This window comes from Asterias amurensis, chromosome 14, assembly GCF_032118995.1.
Source record: "Asterias amurensis chromosome 14, ASM3211899v1".
In the NCBI taxonomy this organism is placed as follows: Eukaryota; Metazoa; Echinodermata; class Asteroidea; order Forcipulatida; family Asteriidae; genus Asterias; species Asterias amurensis.
In genome coordinates, this window is record NC_092661.1 from 4188206 (window position 1) to 4211290 (window position 23085).

Consider the following 23085-nt stretch of genomic DNA (forward strand, 5'->3'; position numbering starts at 1 on the left):
GGAAGTCAGCGAGGTTGCCAAACATGTTGTTTTTGTTACTTGGCCTGAACAGCAAGATATAAACCTAAACAATTTGGATATTTCCTAAGATAAATCTCCAGTGTTTCACTCACCACGACCTCGTGACGACCTTCAACATTCTTGCCAGAGTTGAGACGTAGGTATGAATGATAGACCACACCATGTAATGCAGCTGTAATGAGAAGGAAGGCAATAAGTGAATTTTCATTCATTCAAAAATATGTCTGTGCTAATGATAGGTGTTGTCTTTACAAAAAGGCAATTTTTTTATTAATTTACCTTTATAGCGTAGTTCTAAGCCTTCATTGTTTTGCACCCCAAAATGTTAGAATGCTGATAACATTTCCTTTGTTAGGGTAAAACAAATAGTTTTATTGTGTTCTTTGATTAGTTTGTTTCGATTTGATTAAAAACCTATATTGCAGGAAAGGAAACATAAGTTATAATAATAACAAAAATTAAAAAATTAAAAAAGAAAGAAAAAAGTTTTAAAAGATTTTTACATTTTTTTCAATCATTAACTGATAATGTTAATAAACACACAAGTGTTACATTTTGTGGAAAACCTCTGTGAAAGGAATGTTATTTCAACTTAAAAAAAAAGCGTTGGTAATCATGAGGGATAACTTTCCATATGGCGCCACCACTTTTTCACTCATTTTTAGAAAAAGGGATATCTCATTGAGGTAAATTAGATACTATATTATTTCATATCGAATGAAATAGTGGTGGCTCCATACAGAAACTTTTCCATCATGAGTGCCCACCAACAGTGCAGCAGGTTGCACAGCACAAACCATGCCTCATCAAGGTTTGAAAATCTGAAACATTCATTTCCAAAAAAGACAAGTCAGAGAGTCAATGGGGATAACTTTCCGTATGGCGCCATCACTTTTTTTCTCATTTTTACAAACAAAGGGATGTATTCTCATCATTGAGGTAAATTAGATAGTACATTATGATTATTTCATATCGAATCAAAAAGTGGTTGTGCCAAGGGTATTTCTTTTAGTGTTTTTTTACCACAACTAAAAAAGATTTTGAATTTATTTATAAATCTTTTTTTTAAATAAATTATAATGACCAAACAACAGCGAATGAGCCACCAGGCAGGATGCAATCATTGCAAAGGATGATATAAGAGGCAATCACTAATTCTACAGACAGGCCTAGTGTAGGTAGTAGTAGGCCGATATAATGTACATTACGTAATTAATATTGAAAACTTAGTTTACTAAAACAAATTATTTTAATATAAATACTTTTTTTTTTACTAAAAAAATATTCATTTTTTTTTTTAACTATTAAACTATCAGCCACAGACTCAAAGTCATTGAGCTAAATCTGCGTTAATTTATTTTATATTCAAAGTCTGAGTGTTGCGATTATGCATCAGCCTCCTCCCCCACCGCCTCCTTGGCCACGTCCCGACCCCGCCTACCCCTTTTACAAATAACGCACAAGTCAAGGGGGCTATCAGTTTTATCACACACAATTTTACAAGCTCCTGTTTCCACACAAGAAACAAATAAATTCCAAACTTACTTTTTGCATTTACTTTGTGAGGCCATGGCCATTCATAACTACCGTTCCTTTTTCAGGAAACGGTAAAATGGAGCCAAATTGCGGGCAAAATTCTCTCGAAGAAGCAAATGACTCCTCTCCGTCCATGTTTTTCTGTAATTCTAATCCCGCGTGCGTTTCTGAATGGGACACACGTGATTTATCAAGCTTGACTTCATCTATACGTTCAGCGTTGAACTTGGTTTAGGGTATCTGACTAAGTATTTAAATAGGAATCGTGCCCTCTATCGGCGGATTGTAGAGTCTCCCGCGTAAAGTTAATGAGTTGTATTAATGAATGCACCTGCTGGGTGATTTTGACTACTTCTGGTTAAAAATACCAAGCGCAACAGGATAAACAATGAAATTCAACAAACATTATCCCCCATACGAACCACACCACATCACTATCTAAGAGAGAAATCCCTTATCACTACTAAATAAAAATCGCTTTAAATTTGTTTAAAATAATCCCTAGAACATTACAAAATGTTGTCACTCACAAAGATGCCAAAAAACAAAGAAATAATAATATTATATGATTTTGTTTAACCATGATAATGCTGGGAAAAAAAACCCTAACCGTACCAGGTGGACATGACTTTTACTGCTTGCACCAGTAATGGATTGTTGGGGATGGGGTCCGTCATATATCTATCCCCACATAATTTGTTTATTAGGTGTGGATGATTTACTGTGTGGGAGAGTAAAGGAGGGACCGGGACGGCGAGTCCCTGAAGGGTTCTAATGGGTGATCACCATGCTGGTTTCGGCCAGACTTTGATTCCCCTGAAAGCCTGGTCGTCACTCTGACTAACTCTTTGCACAAATTTACCTCAACTTTATTTAACCTTAATAAAAAATACCAAAATATTATAACCAATTTGAGCCACTAACTGAAAACAAAATTTGACAAGTAGGCCTACACCGAAGGCCTTGTAAACCCTTTTGAGCAAAATTGACACGTTCACAAGGCAGTAAATTTTTCAAGTCCACAAGGCATTATATAGCCTTGTGGACTTTTTCAAGCAAAACATGGCAAGTTCATCAGGTTTAGCCTTGCAAACTTTTTTTCAAGCAAAATTGGACAGGTTAACAAGATTATAGCATTGTAGACTTTTTCAAGCAAAATTTGACCATTTCACAAAGCTAATGTAGCCTTATAGATTAATTTTTCAAGCAAAATTTGACAAGTTCCCAAGGCTATAGCTAGTTTACAAATAATAAGCACCTACAGAATAACACTAAGTACACAAGGCTGTATATATAGCCTTGTAGACCCTTTCAAGCAAACTTTGCCCTGTGTACTTGTCAAACTTTGCTTGAAGAGGTCTATTATTAGGCTGTAAACCTTGGTTACTTGTCAATTGCTCAAACAAGTCTATAAAGGCTAAAGCCTCATGTAATTATTGAATATTATTTGTAAACATTAATTTGTGAATATTATTTGTTAAGTTAGTCTAAGACTGTATTAGACTGGTAGCTAGGGGACCCTGGTTCAATTCCTATATATGTGTGTATTTTTTTTTTTTTTTTTTTTGCTTGGACGCAGTGAGCGAATAAAGTTGTATGAATAGCCTTTTGCTCTGAATTAATGCAAAAGGCTTGGAATGTGTATTTTCCTTTTTTGCTCTAAAATGAACAAGTCTATAGTCTTGTTTATTTTTCAAATTTTGCTCAAAAATTTCACAAGGTCTTGTGTATTTTGCAAATTTTGCTCTAAATTACACAAGGCTTGTGTTTTTTCTTCTTCAAATATTGCTGTAAAATGCACAAGAATGCACAAGGCAATTATAGTCTTGTTCATTTTTCAAATTCTGCTCTAAAATGCTCAAGGCCTTGTGTATTTATCAAATTTTGCTCTAAAATGCACAAGGCATGTAGATTTCAAATTTTAATCTAAAATGCACATGTACTTGTCAACTTTTGCTTGAAAAAAAGTCTACTTGTCAAATTTGAAAAAAGTGTATTTATAAGGCTATATGCCGCCGCAGCTAGTCCAAGAACGTATTGGACTGGTAGCGACGAGACTCGGGTTCAATTCACGTGTGTGTGTTTTCTTTTTTGCTTGGACGCAGTGAGTGAACTGTTTAAGTGGTATAAAAGTCATCTCAAAATACCAACGGGCACTTGGGCGACACGGGGCACTGGATAGTTCCATTGTGCGTGCAATCCAGAGTTGGGACACCGGTTCGAATCCTACCTGTACCAAGAGGGACATGACTTTTACTGCTTGCACAAGTAATGGATTAGGGTATTATTTTATACCCAACAATTGAAAAAATCACATGGGGCAAGTCCAGCAATTTATCAAATTTAAGGCACAAAACATGACAAAAATTACAAGGGCTAAGTCAAATTTTAATAATTATTGTTTTGGCCCAAAAATTGAAAAACAAAAACAAAAAACAAACAAACACCACAACACAAGGGGCAATTCACTTTCATCGTTTTAATATTTTTGTTGTCCAAATATTGAAAGAATCACAATGAGTAAGTTTAAAAGCATTTTTATAACTTTTTAGCAGAAGAAATGATGATGCTTTCTTTACATGTTGGAGAACAATGTTACATAAAGATGCCTTTTAATATATAAAAAAATTGCCTTGCTCTTTACATCGACACAGGGAATCCAGACCATTTACCATTTTGATTAATCCTGTCAAAGTCACATCTGGTGCTGAAAGAAGAGGCTTTAATTTCTTAAAGGCAGTGGACACTATTGGTAAATTGTCAAAGACCAGTCTTCTCACTTGGTGTGTCTAAACATATGCATAAAATAACAAACCTGTGAAAATTTGAGCTCGATGGGTTGTCCAAGTAGTGAATATGAGTGAAAGAAAAATAACCCTTGTCATACAAAGTTGTGTGCGTTTAGATGGTTGATTTCGAGACCTCAAGTTCTAAATCTGAGGTCTCACAATCAAATTTGTGTTAAATTACTTCTTTCTCGAAAACTATGGCACTTCAGAGGGAGCCGTTTCTCACAATGTTTTATACCATCAACCTCTCCCCGCTACTCGTCACCAAGAAAGGTTTTATACTAATAATTATTTTGAGTAATTACCAATAGTGTCCACTGCCTTTAATATATAAACCAATTGCCTTGCTCTTACACCGGCACAGGGAATCCAGACCACCATTTTGATTAATCCTGACAAAGTCACATCTGGTGCTGAAAGAAGAGGCGTTAATTTCTTAAAGGATTGAATGTCAAGACATAATTGCACCTACGGTTTCAACTCTTTAAGCTGCAGACATCTTCACCAGAGCCTGGTAATTGACAATCTCAAGACAGTAGATGGCTAGACTTGTGGACAAGTCGTTTAATCGGCCCCATGCGGTAAGATAGTTGAGTTGTAGCAGTGCTCTCGTGAGATCACTGCTATCGCACGAACTGCTGGCTCCCTGATTTCTACTCCTCATTAAAGCCATTGGACCCTTTCGGTAAACAGTGTTGTCCAAGGCCCACACTTTGTGTACCACAACTACTATATCAAATAACAAACCTGTGAAAATTTAGGCTCAATCGGTCATCGGAGTCGGGAGAAAACAACGGAAAACCCCACCCTTGTTTCCGCGCCTTTCGCCGTGTCATGACATGTGTTTAAAATAAATCAGTAATTCTCGTTAACGAGAATTTATATTGTTTTGCTGTTTTCTCAAAAAGTAAAGCATTTCATGGGATAATATTTCAAGAGAAGTCTTTCACCATTGCCTTCTGTAAACCCTGTAAGTTATTTGTAAATCTGTGAACTTTTTTTTTTTTTTCTAAACCGAAAGGGTCCAATGGCTTTAACAAGGATGCAAGACACTTAACCATCAAAGGTTTTTGCTTTTAATCTTTTTTGTCTCTAGTTTTTGTTTTCAGCATTATCATTCGCTTGTCCAAACAGTACAGACCAACTATTTTTCTTGTCAAGTCGTCAATGCAGAGCTCATGCTAGACCTAGCATTACATATCTCATCGACCGTCGTCATGTAACAAAATAAATCAAAATCTACCAGAGCTGCAGACATTAGCATCTTGCAATAAGGAAGATCTTGAACAACAATCAGGGAGATAAGTTAACATAAGACATAAGAAGAACAAAGTTTCCATTATAATAATATAATAATAATAATATCCAAGTTTTATATAGCGCACAGATCTACAAACAAGGTACTCATATCAAGCACTGAGTAAATACAAACTTTCAAAAAGATAGGTTTTTGCAATGATGAATTCTGAGATCTTATCTAGCACCTTCTAAGGGTTTACAAGGTGCTATGGTGCATTCAGCAGCCACAACCAGGAACACTGGGGTGAACCCCTTCCCTTTTTGATAAGTGCACTGGGTTCTTTTACATGTATTACACAACACATGGGACCAATGGCTACACGTCCCATCCGAAGGACAAAGCATTGGTTAAAGGCAGTGGACACTATTGGTGATTACTCAAAATAATTATTAGCATAAAAACTTACTTGGTAACAAGTAATGGAGAGAGGTTGATAGTATAAAATATTGTGAGAAAAAGCACCCTCTGAAGTGAAATAGTTTTGGAGAAAGAAGTAATTTTCCTTGAATTTGATTTTGAGACCTCAGACTTAAAATTTGAGGTCTCGAAATCAACCATCTAAAAGCACACAACTTCATGAGACAAGGTTTTTTTATCTTTTATTATAATCTCGCAACTTCGACGACCAATGAGCTCAAATTTTCACAGGTTTGTTATTTTATGCAAAAGTTTGACTCATTCAACGAAGTTGCACAAGAATATATAGAAAAAACACCCTTGTTGCATAATTAATTTGTGAGCTTTTCAGATGCATAATAAAAGGCCTCAGGCCTGAAGTCTTTTAATTGAGTGCCAAATTACTTTTATCTGAATTAAAAAATTTGAGTGAGATATTGCCACTTCTCAAAAAACTCTGAGTCGTTTCCCACAATGTTTTATATTATAACAACCTTTACAAGTAGTCTGCCTGCTCATTGGTTTAGAGCGCGTCACATGACATGTCTTAGTTTTGCTAGACGACGGCCATGTAATAGTGCATCAGTTTGCTGTGCGCTAGTCCGAAGACTAGCACACAGCGTGCAGTACCCAGACGTCCTTTGCGTAATACGAGGATGATAAATTAATAGTCTGTAACCATTTCGGATTGCACGACACTTGTATGTACATGCAGCCCAGTAAAAAATGTTTGCAATCTATATTCGCGTCGTCCGTTGATTGTAGCATTCGGGTCTGTAACTTAATAATGGTAGTTCAGTATTTAGCGTTCTGTAGCGTACTGTAGCGTACTGTTCTCTCTTGAAACAAAATGAAGCAGAACATGCCAAGATGACTGGGTTTTGAACTTCTTTCACCATTATCAGAGAGCTCACCCAGTATTCCTGTCATCAGTCTCACACTTGCTCTTCTTGTCTTGTCTCACAAACATTTGCAACACTAAGATCATGTTTTCCTGATGTTTTCTTGAAATACAAAGAGGCAGAACTCGACGAGAAGACTTGGTTTTTTCGCACCATCATCCGGGAGCTAGGCCAACGCTCCCCTCATCGGTCTCATACTTGCTCTTGTCTTGTATCACAAACTGCCATCTCATCTCATCAAGATAAAACACAAAGCAAAGTCTTTAATATCAGGCAAGATTACCTGGTTTTCCCGAACCGTCGTTAGAGAGCTTGGCCATAGTGCCCTTTTGTCTTGTCTCACAAACTGTCCTCTAATCTTGAGATAAAACACAAAGATTCAGTCTCCCTAATGTTCTCTTGAGACACAATGAGGCAGAACATGCCAAGATGACTTGGTTTTCTCGCACCACTGCCTGACAGCTCGGTCATACTTGTCTCGTCTCACAAACTGTCCTCTAATCTTAAGATAAAACACAAAGATTCGATCTGCCTGATGTTCTCTTGAAATACATGGAGGCAGAAGATGCCAAGATGACCTGGTTTTCTCGCACAATCGTCAGAGAGCTCGGTCACATTTGCTCTTGTTTTGTCTCACAAACTTTCATCTCATTTTGAGATAAAAAATATAAGATCAAACGAGGCAGAACATAGCAAGAAGACTGGCTTTTCTTGCGCCATCTTTGGGAAGCCCTGGCCATCTTAAGATCATCATAGACCTTACCCAATATTGTCTGATCTTGAAGATGCAGAAGAGAGCTTCACTTGTCTTTCTCTTTGAAGTAAGATGCTGTACAAAAACAAAAAAACGTAAATTTTAAAGGGTGTGGCCATGATCAAAGCAGGATTATCTGTACATGGTTATATGAACTCTCAACCAGTTACTACATGCCTGCCCGAACTCGAAGAGGAATCATACTTCCGTGTACATTATACAGCCTTTTATACCGACATCAAAAGCAGGTGCAAACCCATGGGTGGGTGGGGGGTTGGGTAGTGGAGGGGCATTTACATGTCCTGCCCCCCCCCCCAAAAAAAAAATAATAATAATAATAATAAATAAATAAATAAATAATTAAATAAAGCAAATTTTGACCAACAATTATTTACACAAATAGTAGAGAATAAGTTGAAGAGAAAAGCAAGAGGGGAGGGTGAAGAAACATTTTGGAATAAAAAATAATAATTTATGTGCAACTAAGCGATTATTATGGCTATTGCGAATTCTGTTCCAAAAATTTGTCTTCAATGTTTTATGTTAAAGCTATTGGACCCTTTCGGTAAACAGTGTTGTCCAAAGCCCACACTTTGTGTACCACAACTTCTATATCAAATAACAAACCTGTGAAAATTTAGGCTCAATCGGTCATTGGAGTCGGGAGAAAACAACGGAAAACCCCACCATTGTTTCCGCGCGTTTCGCCGTGTAATGACATGTGTTAAAAATAAATCCGTAATTCTCGTTAACGAGAATTTATATTGTTTTGCTGTTTTCTGAAAAAGTAAAGCATTTCATGGACTAATATTTCAAGAGAAGGCTTTCACCATTGCCTTCTATAAACCCTGTAAGTTATTTGTAAATCTGTGAACTTTTATTTTTTTTTCTGAACCGAAAGGGTCCAATGGCTTTAACCCCTAACAACCAGAACAGGATCAGACTGGGTCATGCAGGCATTTTGTACATCAACCAACTTAGATGGAACATGTGTTAGTCTCGGCCACAGAAATAGAACCCGGAGTGCTGAGTGCCCCAATGTGTGCAATTTCGTTGTGAGGCCACTTTTATCGATGCGCGTACGCCATTTTTGTTGCCATATACAGCAGATGTCATGAACATTGATAAAAACACGTTGAAACTGTCTATGGGCGCTCACAAGACATGCGTGATGAACATTTTGCCGCACACCGGCGTCACTTTGTGTGATAATCCGCGTCCACAGACGACACATGGGGCGGTTGAGCTCAGCAGTCTGGGGGTTCTATTTCTATGATCCCGGTACGACATAAAAGGATTTTTGGTATGCTGTTTAAAACTTTAGGTGTGCCTCTCTGCTTAAAAATAACACAGGATCTTACCCAGTTTTTCCACAGCCTCCACGCAGACACTTGCATACATGTTTTCATTGTATGTACCAATGAATATGAGGGTACCAGTTCTCACTAAAACAACTCCTAGTTTTTCCTGAAAACAAAAGAATTGGGTTTGGAACAATTAAATAAAATCATCACTATTTTTAAGTACTCAGGCCTGATACATACTTCATTCCTGTAAAGTACATTGTAACATCCCAAAATTACATGTGTAACTGTCACCATTCTTAAAGACAGTGGACACTATTGGTAATTATCAAAGACCAGTCTTCTTATTTGCTGTATCTCAACATGCATAAAATAACAAACCTGTGAAAATTTGAGCTGAATCGGTCGTCGAAGTTGCGAGGTAACAATGAAAGAACAAACACCCTGTCACACTTGGTTTTGTGGTTTCTAATGCTTGATTTTGAGACCTCAAACTCTAAACTTGAGGTCTCAAAATCAAATTAGTGGAAAATTACTTCTTTCTTGAAAACTACGTCACTTCAGAGGGAGCCATTTCTCACAATGTTTTATACTATCAACCTCTCCCCATTACTCGTTACCAAGTAAGGTTTTATGCTGATAACTATTTTGAGTTGTTACCAATAGTGTCCACTGCCATTAAACACTTCACCAATGCTTAGGCTTTTGTTTTGATCGGACAACTGTGTAAAGAATTCCTTGGCTAGAGAGTACAAATTTTTAAATTGACACTCTCAAAGCAGACTGAAAAATGTAACTGGCTATGAACAAATTAATGACTCACAAGGCCTGAAGGCCACTTTAAGGTGTGGGCTACAATTTTCTGTTCTTCCAGGGCCGTTGCCACCTACTCCTGGGGCTGAAACAGGGTTCCCCCTTTACAGTCCATATGGATGTAGGCTTGGGTATCATCAGTCTGAAGCCTGGCTGGTAGAGCAGAAAGCACTAACTACCTCCCCATTTGTATGTAGCAAGTGTCACGACCAGGGTTCGAACCCACACTCTGCTGATCGAACACCAGAGCTTGAATCCAGTGCTCTTAACCACTAGGCCATGACACGCCACACGCCAAAAGCAATTCCAATGCCAAAAAAAGTCGGTAACTGGATACACCTCTAGGCTCTAGCCAAAACAAAAACCTTGTAGATCCAAGGAATGTTGAGGAATTTCTGTTTATTTTGACAACATTGTGATTCATGAGCATGGTGGTTGTTTTAAGAAGGAAATGACAAAAATCATTGCCCAGGGAATAGGAAATATTTTGGATCATCGTCACATTTTCTTTTCATCAGAAGACTTTGACAGTGAAGGGTGATGGAAGTGTCCAGCAAGCAACACATTGCTTCTGTGAAAACATACACAGGAAATGAAAAAAAGGGGGTTTTCCCCGATGTTGTGGACCAGATTCTTCTAGAACATGACTTAGAGTCAAAATAAGGAAACAACTTTACACAGTTGAACATTTGAGCAAATCTGTGGCCAATTTGATGAATCGAATTGCTCCATGAAAGTGCAAAGAGACAAGTTCATCTACAAGTTATAGACTTATTTTGTTACTTACAGTTGATGCTTTGGCATAGATGGAGCTTTTATCCGCACGTACGCACTGATACATCCGATCATTGAAGTATAAACCTTTCTCTCTGGTGGCTGACGGATCTTTAAATGCATCAATGAATCGTTGGATTTGGTCTGAATTCACCTGAAATGAAAAAGTCAACAGATAATATACAGACACAGTTCATCAATGCAAAATGAATAAATGGCCTTGCCCACTCACAGTTGAAATTCCAGAAATGCTACTTTTAAAAAAGATCTTCACCAACACCCGAGTCTTGAAGTTCACAAATGTCTCTTCGTCTTTTCACAGAGCGTTGGTGCAACGGCAGGGCAAGAATAAACTATTGCAGGGAGTTAGTAAGACCACTCTATTTAGTACCTGGAAATATCAGAGATTAAATAGAATGTTGGTTTTCGAGAGAAGGGAAATTACTTGCGTACACAGTAGGTAAATTTTGAAACTGAAAACATTCAGAACCCTCGAAAAGACTTGGCTAGAACAGGTTTGAAATAAACGGTCTGATTTTAAAACCCTTCCATTCTCACTGATCTCAGCTTGTTTACATAGCAATCCACTCATTATCTACCACAGTTTCCGTTCAAGCTCTATGGACAATCCAAAATAAAGTTACATTGTAGGACGTCGTCCCAACTTTGAAGCCCAAGTTGTGACCCAGTCCGATCCCAACTATAGTTGGGACACTTGTCAAGTTGGGGCTGAACCATAGAGTATAAGAACTAGAGGGCGCACATGCTGTTTGCACAAACGCAACGGGACCGCCAGGAGACGCGCGCGCCATTCTGTACGCGCGTTGAATGTGAAATATACGTTGGAGGTTTTTTTTATTGAACGCTCACGCAATGTTGTTTTGTCAACTTACATAATGGCCGCACAAACACACGCTGTGCGATGCTGTTTTGTCAACTTAGAAAATGGCCGCCTGCGCGCATGCCGGGTCGTGCATAGGCCAGTGCGCCCTCTAGTTCTTATTATAACTCTTTGGGCTGAACATATTGACTTACACTGAATCCAGCTGAGCTGGCTCTTAGTGAGACATCCCTACGTCTGATGATGGCACAATTCTCCACATGCTCCGTAGCGATCAGCGCATCATGAAGAAGATTCTGAAGCTGGTTCATCTTCACTCTGTCCTAAGAAGACAACAAAAATAAAATAAAATTTAAAAGACGAGTAAAACAAATCTCTCCTTTACTCTCTCTAGTCGACCAAGGTCCCACAATCATGTTGACATTTCCCTATCCTTGTCTATCTCTCATTAGGTTGGGAAAATCAGCTGGAAGCACCCCGATGTCCCAAGCAATAGCTAAGCTAATGTCCTTTGCCCCTCTTAAAACCTCTGTTTTTCCCCATTTCCACATTAAACAAATAATACTGAAAGAAAAAAATATTAAGGTCAAAATTAAAGGTTACAAAATTCATACATATCCCAGAAAAAAAAAGGAAAAAACTAATCAAGAGTAAAAAAAACAAGGAAAAAACAATCGAGAGTAAATAAAATGACAGAAAGACAGACAGAAAATAAAAAACAACTAGGAAAAGCAAAAATTGTAATAAAATGTAAAACAAAAATGTGTACTGAAAGTATGAAGAAAACAACGTAGGATACAAAGGGTATGGTCAGACAGCGTACTAAGTTAGAGTAAGACCTGAACCGGTTTAACTTCTACGAGCAGCAGGGGGTGGTCGTAAAAATAAAACCCCCTTGCGTTCAGACAGCAGTGAGTTAAACCCGATACGGTTTATCTTTGGTTTTAAGAGGTAAAAAAAAACGCGACCCCGTTTTTTTATTGGCCTTTTCATTGGTCACCGTGTGTTTACATTTATTACGGAGGTCAATGGGTCGTCTGTTGTGAGTTAAACCGGATGTGGTCTTTTTGCTTCGGTCTAAAGATAAACCCCCTCCCTGGATGGTTTATCTTTTGTGGGTTGAACTCGATTCGGACTAACCGTTCAGACACACAGAGTTGAACTCAATCGGGTTGAACCATGAGTTAAACCAACTTTAGTAGTGTGTCTGAACGACCTCAAATTGTGCAGGGCAGTATTATTGTTTCATTATCAATACAATACCTGGGCTGGTCTGTGTGGTATCTCAGGATCGATATGGTTTATGACAAGGTTTACCAACTCCTCGATCTTGTCCAGTTGCATATAATCTCCAATTTCAACCATGACACAACTATTCACCATCACAAATCCCCCAAAATATAACAGTATCAAGCTGTACAAACTTCAAGCAAAAACTGTCCGTAAAATGCTAGTAAACGTGTAGTCACTTGCACTGTAAGTTAGTAGGTTGCTTTCGCAAAGTTCAAAGAAGGAACCCTCAAGGTTGACCTGTGGAACATCAATCAATTAACTAATAACACATAGACAGGTGCATTCCATTACGATGGCCGGCCACCCTGAACTGCTTTTCTTATGGCAGGACTACAAGTTCAATAGCAAGCATCCCATGGACCAGAGAGAACCATTAGAGGAACAACTCAAAGTTTCGATCTGGGTGTCTTCATGAGAAAGACTCTCTAAACATATTGTAGGTGGTGTTGATTCTGATGCGTAGATCACCACATTTGACATGAAAGTAGTACTTTTCAAACTAATTTATACATTGTAGCTGACATTAATGAGCATGGTATGGAGAATTATCGGCTAGTAGTCAAACTCTGAAGGCACTGTCCCATTTAGACTCCCAGGAATAACTCAATTCAAAACAATCAATCAGTCAATCAATCAATCAATCAACACAAAATCTACACAGTGTTCCTTGATCCTGCACAAGAATGTTATACATTGCACAAACGATTTAGTGTACACAAATGCATGCCCCAATGCACAGTGCAATTGTAATGTGTTTGTGAATAAATAACATACACTATTTTGATTAAAATTATTTTTTACTCCATTTAAAAATAAATAAGTCACAAATATTTTCTTACTCTTGATTATGGATCCTAAATTTTCTGCAGGGATAAATGTTTAATAATGTTTAATTGTTAAAAAATTGTTATAAAGGGGATGTTTACGTAAAATCTAAATGCCATTCAGCTCACAGGACAATGTAAACACAACCCCCATTCCTTTCTTATTGTGCACTGTTGGCACTTGACAACAGTTGCCATGCATGCAGGGAACAAGTTTTACAGTGCAATGTAAATAGCGCCACCTGTTGCTGGTATTTAGACATGTTTTCTCAAACTTTTTTACCACACAGTTCTTTGCAAAGTGTTTTCCTTCACATAAATTGTTGTTGTTTTGTTTTTAAGCCATTTCTTATGGAATGTTGTGTTCCTGTTTATTATAAAGTGTGAGCAGAGGGAAAAAAGAAAAATGTAATAAGTTTTTTTCTGAAGGAAAACAAGTTTTGTTTGACAGTTGAGTAGTGCAGTTTGCTTCGCAAAGAAACTTATTTTTTTATATTTTTTTTTTATGCCAACTCTTATAAAATTGAATGTTCCTGTTCATTATAAAGTTTTCAGAGGAAAAAAAAATGATTGTTCTGAATTGAAAGAAAACAAGTTTTGTTTGACAGCAATGCAGTTTGCCTTGCAAAAATTTTTTTTTTTAAGTATTAAAACAAATACTTTCTTGAGGTTATGATCACTAAAGAATCTCTTCAGGGTTCATTATAAATTTTCCTAGAAGCTGACTCACTGATGACTTCAGAGACTAAGACTTGAATCCGAAAATATCTCACATTTTGTTAAACGTGACAGTCAGATCACAGTATATATGTGTATAATTTTATCAAGTAAAAAACCGCAAGGGTAAGTGACTGGGTAAATTAGTGTTGTGTTGAGCAAAGAAAAATTGTCTAGAGAATGGAGCCTGGCAGAACTGATTTCAGAAAGGCAAAAATTACATTTTTTTAAAATAACAATTTTATTTACATTCTGTGGTAATGGGTCACTTGATCACTAAAGGGCAAGTCTTATTCATTTCAAACACTGTCAGTGTAAGAGACAGCTGCCAGAAACGGCTTGTACAAATAGCGGCTGCATACAATCACAAGATCTGACCTACCTGCACATAAATAAAACTAACTCAAACAAATAGGTAAAAGTAAAGGTCATCTTTCATATTGTCTATGTTTTATTTCTAAAACAAAACAAAATTTCTATTTCATATTATTATTTTGGACAGTTTTCTACATCAAAAACTCTTATATGAGCCATAATAAACCCACATTATACAAATGTATGAGTGGTCTCTACTAGGTAAAAAACAATGAGGGTTGATTACATACATTACATGCATTTAAACACTAAGTCCCCTGCTTTTTAAAGGCAGTGGACACTATTGGTAATTACTCAAAATAATTATTAGCAAAAAACCTCATTTGGTAACAAGTAATGGGGAGAGGTTGATGGTAAAAAACATTGTGAGAAATGGCTCCCTCTGAAGTAACATAGTTTTTGAGAAAGAGGTAGTTTTCCACGAATTTGCAGTCTCGAAATCAAGCTTCTGAAAGCACACAACTTCGTGTGACAAGGGTGCAACTTTGATGACCGATTGAGTTAAAGTTTTCACAGGTTTGTTATTTTATGCATATGTTGAGATACAGCGAGTGAGAAGACTGGTCTTTGACAGTTACCAATAGTGTCCACTGTCTTTAAGGCTTTTAAAAGCTACAGCTACAAATCTGAACAATCTTGACTCACCGGAATAGACGACAACAGAAGACTGAATTTGGGTTTTGTTTCACTCATAGCATTGAGTTCCAAAACAAAACAAAGTCTGGCAATCACATTAATTCCAATCGAAAGCCTCTGATTAGCCCGACACCTCACAACAAAGACTTTAAAAGCAACAACTTGTGGTTTCTTGAAATCCTTCAAAGAGCATCTTATCTCCTGATGCGTAGCGTAGTTTTATCCTTTTAAAATTAGTAAGTTCTCCAGAGTTGCCCATTCCACGACAAATTTACAGTTTCTTAGCACTGTCTTCTATTCTTTCGTGTCAGAAAGTTTTCATCTTTTGTCCTTGTGTTGATGAATTCAACTATTCTTTTAGTATCATCTATTATGTTTTCTCTTCCAAAGGCACCTGGCTTCACAGCAAGCCTTGGCTTCTTATGACTGATCATTCCTCCTCAGTGTTGTCTTTTAAACTATGTTGTTGAACTGTTCAGTATGGAAACAAATGTTCCCCGGAAGTCCTGCTAAAAAGTTTCTCAGTTGAATAAAAGTTTGTAGACATGGTAGAGTAGACAATTGCAGAGAGTTTTGGCAAGAAAAAAAAGAATGTAGGCTTGCCTTGGTGAGTTGTCTTGTTTCACTCAAGAAAATAGCGCAAGCTTTGAAGTGTATCGGGTTACAGTAACATCGGGCATCCAAATTAACTATCCAAGGCACAAGCTTTCTCCATGGCACAGGGGAAAAAAGTCTGTAGACCATTGCAGAAAGTTTCAAGGCAAGACAAGAGGAATTTGTTTCACACAAGAAAAAAACGTTTAGCACAAACTTTGAAGTGTCGGTTTCTTTCAAATAGCGATAATCCATTTGAATCCAAGGCACAAGCTTTCTCCATGGTACCTGGCAAAAAGTATGTAGACCATTGCAAAAAGTTTCAAGGCAAGAAAAGAAGAATTTACTTGCCTTCGTGATTTATAAACTTGACATAATTCTTGCAGGAAAGTAACACCAACTTTGAAGTGTACCGGGCTACAGTAACATCCAATTCCTTAAGATTCTCCCAAGCACAAGCTTTCTCTATGGTACAAGGAAAGTAACTGAGCTACTTGGCGGAAAATCTCAGCTCTATAATTAGGTCCTGTTTCTTTTCATTTGACTGGACGCACGGAATTAAATCCGCACAATACCTTCACAATACACTACAAGAGTCCTCAATAGAATCAATTAGACGAGGTTGTTTTTTTCTGGCCACCTTCTTTTGAGGAGAAACAAGTTACTTCACTCTCGATAAAGTGTGCGACTCAAAGTCAACAGGTCCAGAATAATGAGTTACTGGGAAAGTACATGTTTGGCAATGATGCTGGGAGCACTTTGTATTGGAACGCTGATACTAAATGGAGCTGTTTTGACGCCTGTCTATTGATGCAGCCCAGGAGGCGATTGCTGAGTACCTTGAGATGGTTGCTCCATTCTTACCAGGGCCAAATTTCATAAAGCCGTTTCAAGAGCAGACATGTACTGCTTGACAATTTTCGTTGCTAAGCAAAAGCTGAGTGGGGCACCAGTCACAACAGTGTAAATCTGTTGTAATTTTGGGTGGTAACCTGTTTCTGTTGTACAATACTTTTCTGTGCTTAGCAAATTTCTGTGCTTACAGGCTTTATGAAATTAGGCCCTGGTGTAACATCTATTCTTCAAGCTATGTAAGGACCCAATCCCCCAGGAGTAAGTGGACATATGTAATGAATAAAAAAGACCCCCAGCCTCAGGGGCATTAAGGATGCTGGATACAGTAGAAGAGACCCTACATGTACCATCCGGGGGTATAATACAGCTCATTGAAAAGGAGGGTCTTAAAATCTGACCATCTCTGACAAACCTTAAGTTGCAAGTTGATCTTCTTTACTGGTGGTAGATTTACAAGAAGATTGAAGAGTAAGATAAATCTATCGTACCTGATGTCATCAATGTGGAATGCCAATTGGTGTAGTAGGCTGCAGGAGGGGACCTGATGATTTTATCATCAAGCAAAATGGGGTATAAAACTTTTTTGAGGGGGCCAGTTATTTTGAAAGGCAAAGTGTCTGCTGTTTTGGGATCTTTTTGATTGTGGATAATAATGTACAATAAAACTAACATGTAAAAAATGCACTTCAAAAGGTGAGCAAAGGATCTTCTGGGATACATGTAAAAGTGTCATAAATGGGAAAAGACCCCAAGCCTAAGGGGTTGAATAAAAGAGACCGTTGTAATATACAGCTGCTTGTGCCATCTTGGAAAGAGGGTCTTAAACTGTGAAAAATCTTAAGTTGCGAGATGATCTTCTTTACTGGTGGTAGATTCTCAAGAAGATTACGTATCGGCCCTATTAGTGTGGTTTCTTTTATTTTGAAGAGTATTAACTAAGACATTCTTTTTAGGCTAGAGGCCAGTTATTAAAACGCTTTTTCCTAAAGACTCTTCTTATCAGATTACACAATTTCACTGCTCCCATTGCTGTAGAGCTCTACACATTGCTCTATAGGCTAGCCCAGGTTGGACTCCTCTGTTGCATGCAACGGGTGGGCACTGACTGACGTCCTAGCAGGGCTAGCAAGGCCTACTTCTTACAATGCCCGCACACAGGCAACTCCAACTTTCTATTCTCTAATGTCTAATGCAGGATTACAAAATGCTATTGGATGGTCCATCCAACAATCTAACAGAACTATCCCAATCTAACTTACCTCAGCTACTACAAGTATTTTGATGGTACGTTATTTCATGTTAACTGTCATTATAATACAACCACTTATTACAGAATTTTACTATTATAACCTTGATCAAAGAAGGTTAGGTGTCTGTATAATTCTTAAACATAAACGCAAAAGTTTGGTTGAAAAAAGAATTATCAGTAGAAAAAGTAAACAAAATCAAAACATTTGAAAATGAAACGTTACCAATAAGTATCACGTCACTTCAAAAGATAGCTCACTCAGATTACCTCTTCACTGTTTCCCGTCAATTCGTCTCTTTCTAAGAACGAGACAAAAAGTACCAGCGCCTCCATGCCCAGAGGCAGCTCAGCAGAACCAAAGATTGATGACATTGCGACTTCTTGAAGACAGCCGTCACTGCCTCAAATCACCGTCTTAAACAAGACACAATGGCCAGTCCAAACAAACACGCAGTTGAAAAATCAAACTAGCACACTTCCTTTTTCTCAAAGAGGTTAAACTGCTATGTTGTTACCTCCTGTTTGTTGATGATGAGTCAACAAAATTTGCCTTGGAGGATGAAAATGACACTGGCAGTAACATCAACGCTTTATAAATTCATCATCTATCATGCCACTGACTTCATCGTTCTACAAAACCAAAAGGTGTTGCTGGATATCCAATTACTTAAGAATGAATGGAGACTGTGCTCTTCTAACCCCACCTCTTTGCGATGTCTTGAAGTCATTGAACAAGAAAACTGGATTACAACCATCAACCAATAAAGAAGCTCTTAGGTTTTCAGAAGAAGCGCAAACTCACCCTCAGCAGACAAACACCTAGAGCTGATACCAGTATGAGGAACACTGAAAACAAATGTTTACCTCTGCAACCACTTTCTTCCAACAACAAAAGCACGCTCTGCTTGAGTGTGAGAAAGACAAACAAATGTTGGTACTGTTGTACAAAACACTTTATAGGAAAGTGCCAACATTTAGGAAATTAGCGTTTTTATGTGAAAGTGGATGGCACACAATGTCTCCCACTTAAAAGGGAAGTTGCAATGTCTGACTTTTTTATCAAGGGAAAAGGGGGCACATCTCAAAACTGGGCTGTAATTATCACACAAAATGTAAAATGTCCCATGATACATTGCCAGTACAGTATCTTGCCTGCCATGCCAGTGGCCCAGATGAGTGTACAAAATCAATACTGAAGAAAAATTGACGAGAGCTTGGTTGTTGGTTCAATTCCCGCTCCAGTCAATTTGTCTTTGTTTAATCACAAATAAATTAAAATTTACCCAGTAGGCCTAAATGTGGCTACAGCGCAATCATTGAGTGTTGAGCAAATGCATTTTTTTTTTATTGGGCATTGTGTCATTTTGTCAACTTTGTCATGTTCAAATGTTTAAATTCAAAGAAAAATACAAAATTTCCAGAGCTGCTTTACATTTTAAATTTACAACCTTCCTTTAAAAGGCAATCTATATGATTCTCAAAAAAAAAAGTTTTTTTAGATGTTAAGGTCAAACTTTAAAAGACTTCCAAAAAGTAGTTTATAGAAAGATTGGCATCCTACAAAGGCTAACTAAAATCACACAAACCACAAACTTTTTAAGAATTAGAAGACAAAAGGATGAAGAATTTTCAGTTTTCTACTAGACATGGGAGGAAAACCTAGGAAAATGCTACATCAACATGCGACTGAAACAGAGAAAATCCACTGACTAAGACTCATCTTGACACTTGACAAGCAATGCTAAATTGATGACAAGCTAACTACAAAATGTAGAAAGCTGACTGCTTGTTATTTTTGTTAGGTGTGGTGATAAAATAGGTGCTCGTGTTGTGCAGCTGTTGAAAAATGTCTGTATACTGCCACCGATTTCTCATTCGCTATGAATTTAAATAATGGGGGAAGACCTATTCTAATTTACTTCATGAATATGGGATTCTTTTGTTGGGTAAAAATTAGTGTAAAATGATAAAGAGTGGTGGCAGCTTGCGGAAACCGGAAAAATGTTACGACCTCGCCACCAACTTCTGGCCGGTTTTTTTTTTTTGGCACCTGAGGATATTTTCAATCGATTGGGCTAAATGAATACTCAGTGGTTTTGGAGTTAATTAATGGTGGATAAATTGGTGGCGACGTGCGGAAGATTATCCCGGAAACCTTTTCGAAACAGGGTCAACAGATGGAGCAGATGTAAAGAAAGGCAGAAATTAGGAAAGAATACAATGACCGAGCCAGCCTGACATTGTCTGATTTTGACATGGTTGATAATGGTAGCTCAGTCACCTGTCATGCCTGTACGACGTGTGTACCGGTACATCCCGATTAATTAGGCCTTGGACTTGGAGACTTATTCACCCCTGCACCAGAACTAAAACATGACTAAAATTATAAAAGAGTAAGTACTGGGTAGCCGGTACTACTAACTTAAAAGTCAGTCAAGTCACTGGCAAAATAAAACTTAGAAAAAAAATTGACATGTTATTGTTAGATTAGTAAATTATTACTTCAATAAAAAAAAACAGAAGTTAGTTTAGAGTGTAGACCAAAAGCGTAGGAAACATCACATTAGTCATTAGAATAACAACTACTTAAAGGGAAGGTACATGTTTGGTAATTACTCAAACAAAATATTAACTTAAAAACCGACTTGGTAACTTGAGCATTGGAGAGCTGTTGATGGTATAAAACATTGTGGGAAACGACTCCCTCTGAAGTAGTGTAGTTTTTGAGAAAGAGGTAATTTCTCACTCAAATAATAAAGACTTCCTATCTGAAAGCATACAAATTCGTTCGACAAGGGCGTTTTTTTCTTTCATCATTTTCTCGCACCTTCGATGACCAATTGAGCCCAAATCTTCACAGGCTTATTAAAAATACTATGCATTTGAATGATGGGATACACCAAGTGAAAAGACTGGTCTTTGACAATTACCAAACGTGTATCGTAGCGTCATACGTTATCGACCCTCATATGTTTTCGGTCCCCAACTTTGATTCCCGTTTACAGCGAAGTTGTGCAAGCTGCACCGATGACAGAAGTTATGCAGTTTACTCACGGTCTGTATTTTCATCAGGCTTAATCATGCTGAGAATAAAGTTTCCTGTCGTTGGTTATGCTCAAACATTTATAAAATGATTGATTTTTGGTACTAATCACTAGTGCATTATTATGCCAACATTCAAATTAGTCAAAGAAACATCATCCAACCTCGAAAGTTCAAAACAAAATTACTATCTGCTAGATTGAGTTTCATTCTGCTTTAGTCACTAGATGGATCACGTGAGGTGGTTACTATTTGGGATTCTATGTTGTGCAAATGTGGGGAAAATATTAAAATATTTTAAGTGAAAATGACAACAATTTTTTGTTGTTGATTTACTGCATTACTGTAATAAATTCCGATAAGCGTAATAAATATTAAGTCTACATTAAAGAGAAAATATCACAGATGGTTTCTTATCTCCTGAAACCAAACATTACTGGTCTAAAATGGGGGAAAAAGGATTGTTATGAAGTGTGAGTGCATCAAGGGGGTGGGGTGTTTTACTTTCATGCCTTATGATATCTCTGGATTCTAATATAGTAGCCATAATGCCTTAGGACAAAAATGTAATTAAATTTGTTAAGAGTAATTGAATAATATTTTTGATTTATTTTGCACGCCATACTAGCTTCTGAATATTCAATAAAATACCAACCGATGAAAGGTGTGAAAACATATGACGTTGCTCCAACGTCGTGCATGCATATAAGCACTTTTAATGGCGGACTGTCTCTCGCAACGTAAAATCAAAACTTAAAAAATTTCAACACACCATGAAGTGAAATAAATGGTTATTGTTAAAAAATTGGATAGATGATTTGAAAAAAACAAATTTAGTTTTTGATTGTGAACAATTTTCCTGTTATCCTATTGAAAACACATGACACCAGGATACAGCTTCCCTTTAATGCAACAGTGTGTGTTTTAAAATGTCAACAACATTTATTAAAATCAAACTTTCATCAAACAAAGTCGTCATGTTTTTATATGCATGTCGTGTATGCATGTGGGCATTGAATGCTAATGTCACTTTTGCGAGTCGTTTTTCAATTACATTTTCAACATTGTCATTGTCAACTGAACAACAAACAACATCAAAAAACATGCTGAATTATTTTTCGGTTACCGCTCGATAGTCCGAAGGTTCGATGGTCCGAAGGTTCAATAGTTCGAAGGTCCGTTAGTCCGAAGGTTCGTTAGTCCGAAGGTTCAATAGTTCAAAGGTCCGACAGTCCGAAGGTTCGATAGTCCGAATGGCCTTTTAGTCCGAAAATAGGATAAGGTTAAATATTCCGAAGGTTCGGTAGTCCGAATTGACAATCAGGTTCGATAGTCCGAATCGACAATAAGGTTCGACAGTCCGAATTGACAATAAGGTTCGACAGTCCGAATCGACGATAAGGTTCGATAGTCCGAATTGACAATAAGGTTCATTATTCCGAATCGACAATAAGGTTCGATAGTCCGAATCTAATACACACGCGCCATTGCCTGTGTAGAATTTATTTTGGTTCGCCATGGACGCGGTAACGATTTCACGTTCGAAAGCTGACGCGCAGAAAATGCACACGGGAGATAGGCTTTGGACGCGCTAAATGTCACGTGCCGACGGCAACAAGTCACGTGACCACGGCAACGCACAGAAAGTGAACAGGGGAGATAGGCCAATGGCGGACCCATGCCAGAACCCGTGTATGTACGCGCGGCCGATCTAGTTATTTCAGTTATTTTAATTTATATCTATGAACAAAACGAACTTCTTATTTAAATTTCCCCACGGTGTGCGTCTTTCGAACCTTAATCGAACCTTATTATCGATTCGGACTATCGAACCTTATTGTCAGTTCGGACTATCGAACCTTATTGTCGATTCGGACTATCGAACCTTATTGTCAATTCGGACTATCGAACCTTGTCGTCGATTCGGACTATCGAACCTTATCGTCGATTCGGAATAATGAACCTTCGGACTGTTGAACCTCGTTTTTGTTTCGGACTATCGAACCTTCGGACCAACTAACCTTTTTTAAGTTCGGACTACCGAACCTTCGGACCAGTAAACCTTCGGAT

At 37.7% G+C, this 23085-nt stretch overlaps 1 protein-coding gene across 4 annotated transcripts in view; it reads right to left on the reverse strand.

The window, feature by feature from the left end:
- Positions 1 to 4038: 4038 nt before the first annotated feature.
- Positions 4039 to 23085, reverse strand: part of LOC139947256 (profilin-4-like) — an 82285-nt gene continuing 63238 nt past the window's right edge. Inside the window, exons 1-5 of one of the 4 annotated variants that reach the window (XM_071945142.1) lie at positions 18241 to 18562; positions 11625 to 11753; positions 10603 to 10743; positions 9060 to 9165; positions 4039 to 7773 (exon numbers count right to left, since the gene is read on the reverse strand). In XM_071945142.1, coding sequence (XP_071801243.1) covers positions 7745 to 7773; positions 9060 to 9165; positions 10603 to 10743; positions 11625 to 11753; positions 18241 to 18345 — 510 coding nt within the window. In that variant the 5' untranslated portion in view covers positions 18346 to 18562 and the 3' untranslated portion in view covers positions 4039 to 7744. Of the gene's footprint in view, positions 7774 to 9059; positions 9166 to 10602; positions 10744 to 11624; positions 11754 to 12693; positions 13419 to 15284; positions 16121 to 18240; positions 18563 to 23085 lie in introns of those variants that run through there. The other 3 variants (XM_071945144.1, XM_071945141.1, XM_071945145.1) reach the window with 3 other exon arrangements.